General features: G+C 46.9%; 2 protein-coding genes across 2 annotated transcripts; both read left to right on the top strand.

Moving 5' to 3' along the window:
• Positions 1 to 226: 226 nt before the first annotated feature.
• Positions 227 to 752, top strand: LOC124669161 (early nodulin-93-like). Its single transcript, XM_047205841.1, has 3 exons — positions 227 to 290; positions 398 to 459; positions 567 to 752. Exons 1-3 carry the CDS (start codon positions 227 to 229, stop codon positions 750 to 752), a joined length of 312 nt encoding a protein of 103 aa, XP_047061797.1.
• A 1,365-nt stretch (positions 753 to 2,117) lies between these two features.
• On the top strand, positions 2,118 to 3,238 carry LOC124705205. The gene is made up of 5 exons (XM_047237045.1): positions 2,118 to 2,168; positions 2,347 to 2,526; positions 2,661 to 2,745; positions 2,844 to 2,905; positions 3,014 to 3,238. The coding sequence occupies exons 1-5, from the start codon at positions 2,118 to 2,120 to the stop codon at positions 3,236 to 3,238; spliced, it is 603 nt and encodes a 200-aa protein (XP_047093001.1).
• The last annotated feature ends 322 nt before the right edge of the window (positions 3,239 to 3,560 follow it).

The following is a 3,560-nucleotide window of genomic DNA, read 5'->3' on the forward strand; positions in this document are numbered from 1 at the left end:
AAAACCACGGTCTGGCTTCCCACCGTATCGTCTTCTTCCTCTGCGCACGCTGGGTTGAGCGGTTTCATGGAACCTATAAAATCTGGAGCACCTTGCTCTGCCCCCAACTCATCTCACTCACACTCTCAGCTATAGCTCTGTACACTTCAGCGACTTCACTGCAGCTAAGCTAACTAGTGCGCTTCCTTCAGACATCCTACGGTACCCACTAATCTCCCTCGCGACCATGTCTACGGTGACCCGCGCCTACCTCGACCAGAGGCTCGCCGTCGCAAAGCGCTGCTCCAGAGGTAACCAGCCATGGCCGGTTCCTCAGGCCAGCAAAGCTCTTACCATTCTGTTCTGCACTGCTGAAACTTTGAGTGTGACTAACATGTCTGTTGATTTGAAACCGCAGAGGCCGCCATGGCAGGAGCAAAGGCCGCGGCCGTCGCCACCGTCGCAGCCGCAATCCCCACCGTAAGTACTACAACCACATAAATACCACCCTTTTTCACCCTGCGCTACGAAACTCCATTATTTGGAAACAATGCACGATCTCATCCTGTTCTTCCTGTCTCCCTCAGCTGGCGAGCGTGAGGATGCTGCCGTGGGCGAAGGCGCACCTGAACCCCGCCGGCCAGGCCCTCATCATCTCCACCGTCGCCGGGATGGCATACTTCATCGTCGCCGACAAGACCATCCTGTCCATGGCCAGGAAGCACTCGTTTGAGGACGCGCCGGACCATCTCAAGAACACCTCCTTCCAGTAATTAGGCTCTAGATCGATAAGTGTGCAATAAACTGTGTGTAGTGTACGCACGTGTCTGCTGAAAGCTACTATAATGTTCAGCAGCAGAGGTGAGGCGATGCAGTGCAGATAGTAGTGTACTGTGCCTCTCTTCGCGAGGAAAGCAGTTATCTGATGATATAATCATGTACCTTCGGAGCCAGAAATCTTTTTTTCCGAATAGGTCCGCAACTAAATTACTCCTATTTGTACAACACTGAAGGTTGTCGTGTCATCATTCTTCTTACTTTGAAAACAACATATTAATGTTTCAAAAATCTCAAGCCAAAAAAGTATTTTGGGACACACAAAAATAAGAAAATCTGACAGATTTATAGGTTTGAAATTTTAAACTATTCACCGGTTCAGATACACACTTTTGTCATTTTTCACAGCCTAAAATATAAGGTTTTTCGAGTTGAGATTTTGCATATTGAGAGAATACATCATTGCCTACATCTATCATTTTTTTCCAAGTTTTTAAAACTTTAAAATGTCATTTTAATTTTTATTAGAAAACAAACTACATTTAACTGGGGCTACGAAATGCCGCATCCATGGGAAGAACCGTGCAGCCTTCCACTAGTAGCAACTTAGTAAATGTTCTCCCCAAAAATGGCAATGAACCTTTTTTAGGATGGAAATAAAATTTTGTAAAGACTTATCTAACAAACGAGTGATCAATGAAATAAAAATCATATAACCAACCTCCCACTCCAATATTGCTGATGGCAAAGATGATGCAGAAGAGTTCTCTCTAGCTAGTGCCATAAGGTGGCAACAACAAAGAGAAATAACTGTGAAACCGCACTTTTTTGTTGTGTTTCTATATGTCTTCTGTGACATCTGAAACATGATGAAACTTAATAATACTTGGCAGCACGAATTATAAAGCCATGATAACCGTGAGTCCACCTCCCGTGCACAAGACAATCGCGCCCCTTCCCTTTTTTTTCGCGGGCACGCGAACGGCGTGCCAAATCTTTATAGAAGGTAGCAAACAAGATACAAGAGACCGACGGCAGATGCGTACATCTATCCGTGGCCAACCCACACACACCACCTAGCCTAGCATTATAACATGTTCAAAACCTGGTAAGAACCACAAACAAGGGAAGCTATATTAGATAAACAGAAAATAATAAAACATAGCTTGTAAATTCACCAGTTTATCGATGACATCTCAAAAACACCTAGCGGATACGTGCTACGGTGAGTTTCTTAGCGTTCAGTCAAAGATTTGACTCCTCTCATTGACCAGTAAAATTTTGGGCTGGTGCACATCGGCACATGCTCTGCTTCGTTCTCTTTTTTCTTACAGAGAACAGACGCTGCTAGCTAGTAGTAGATGCTCAGTAGTAGTTTCACGATCAAGGGCTGCACCAGCATATGTGGTAGGGTGAGTTCGTAGCGTTTAGTCAAAGTTTCCGCTCAGCAACATTTGACTCCTGTCATTAACCAGTCAAATTTTATTAACCAGTCAGATTTTAGGTAGGCGCACATGCTCTGCTTCGTTTTGTTATTTTACAGAGAACAGATGCTAGTCAGTGTGATGAACTTTTCCTGCCTAATTGTAGATCTCTAGGTCCTTCTTTGAAAAGCTTTCTGTAAAGATTAGGATCTCCAACAACATCCAAATCCTGCGGCTCCCTACCACAGTTTTGGATCACTTATCGCTCCCAGAAAGCGTGCCAGAGCCCGCCCACCAACTCATTCCTGGACTCAAAGCGAATGACCCACGGTTTACACTCAAAACCGTGCGTGGCCGCCACCTTTTTGGTCACTATAAATACACGGCTTGCTAGCTCCTCGTCAGCCAACAAGACAAGCCCACTCACCTCACTCGCTTAGCCAGTGCCCAGTACCCATTTTCTCCATCAAACATCAGTAGATCTCACGAAGGAAGATGTCATCGACGACGGTCACCCGTGCCTACCTCGACCACAAGCTCGCCCTCGCCAAACGCTGCTCCAGGGGTAACGACCGGCTTCTTCAGAGTTCAGTGCAGTATTAACAACTGTCGTACCGATCATCGAGCTTATACTTCCGATGCCTTTTTTTATGTTTTCTTCAGAGGCAACGCTCGCCGGAGCAAAGGCAGCCGCAGTCGCCACGGTCGCATCTGCAGTCCCGACGGTGAGCATCTCTATAGTCTATTCGTGCATGTCAGCATCTCTGCTGCACTCACGAGCGCTAGTGCTGATTGAGATTTATCTGTACTAATTAACTGTCAATGGGGTTCAGTTAGCGAGCGTGAGGATGCTGCCCTGGGCCAAGGCGAACCTGAACCCCACCGGGCAGGCCCTCATCGTCTGCACCGTCGCCGGGATGGCCTACTTCGTCGCCGCCGACAAGAAGATCCTGGCGCTGGCGAGGAGGCACTCGTACGAGCAGGCCCCCGACCACCTGAAGGACACCTCCTTCCCTGGCGCTGCTGCTCGTCGCCGTCCAGCATTCTTCAGGCCATGAGCTAGCTAGTGTTGCGGCTACTGCACGCACCGCCGTCAATGTCCAATAACTACTGCTGATGCATATTTACTTCATGATACTAGTATGCTGTATTAGTACAGTCTTAGAGAGAGCGGTGCCTTGTGCCTAATGCTGTAATCCATTGTACTTATTGTACTGGTCTAGCGGCCTTCCAATTAATAACAAGTACTCCTGGTTTACTAGATTCACTCCTAGTACATCCTTTTTAGCTCGTCACTAGTTCTTGCAACTACGGCAAGACTACACACTAGCATAGGTATTTGTTACTTCCCTAAAAATACTAGTCAACGATTTGATAATC

This window comes from Lolium rigidum, chromosome 1 (genome assembly GCF_022539505.1).
Source record: "Lolium rigidum isolate FL_2022 chromosome 1, APGP_CSIRO_Lrig_0.1, whole genome shotgun sequence".
NCBI classification, from domain to species: Eukaryota; Viridiplantae; Streptophyta; class Magnoliopsida; order Poales; family Poaceae; genus Lolium; species Lolium rigidum.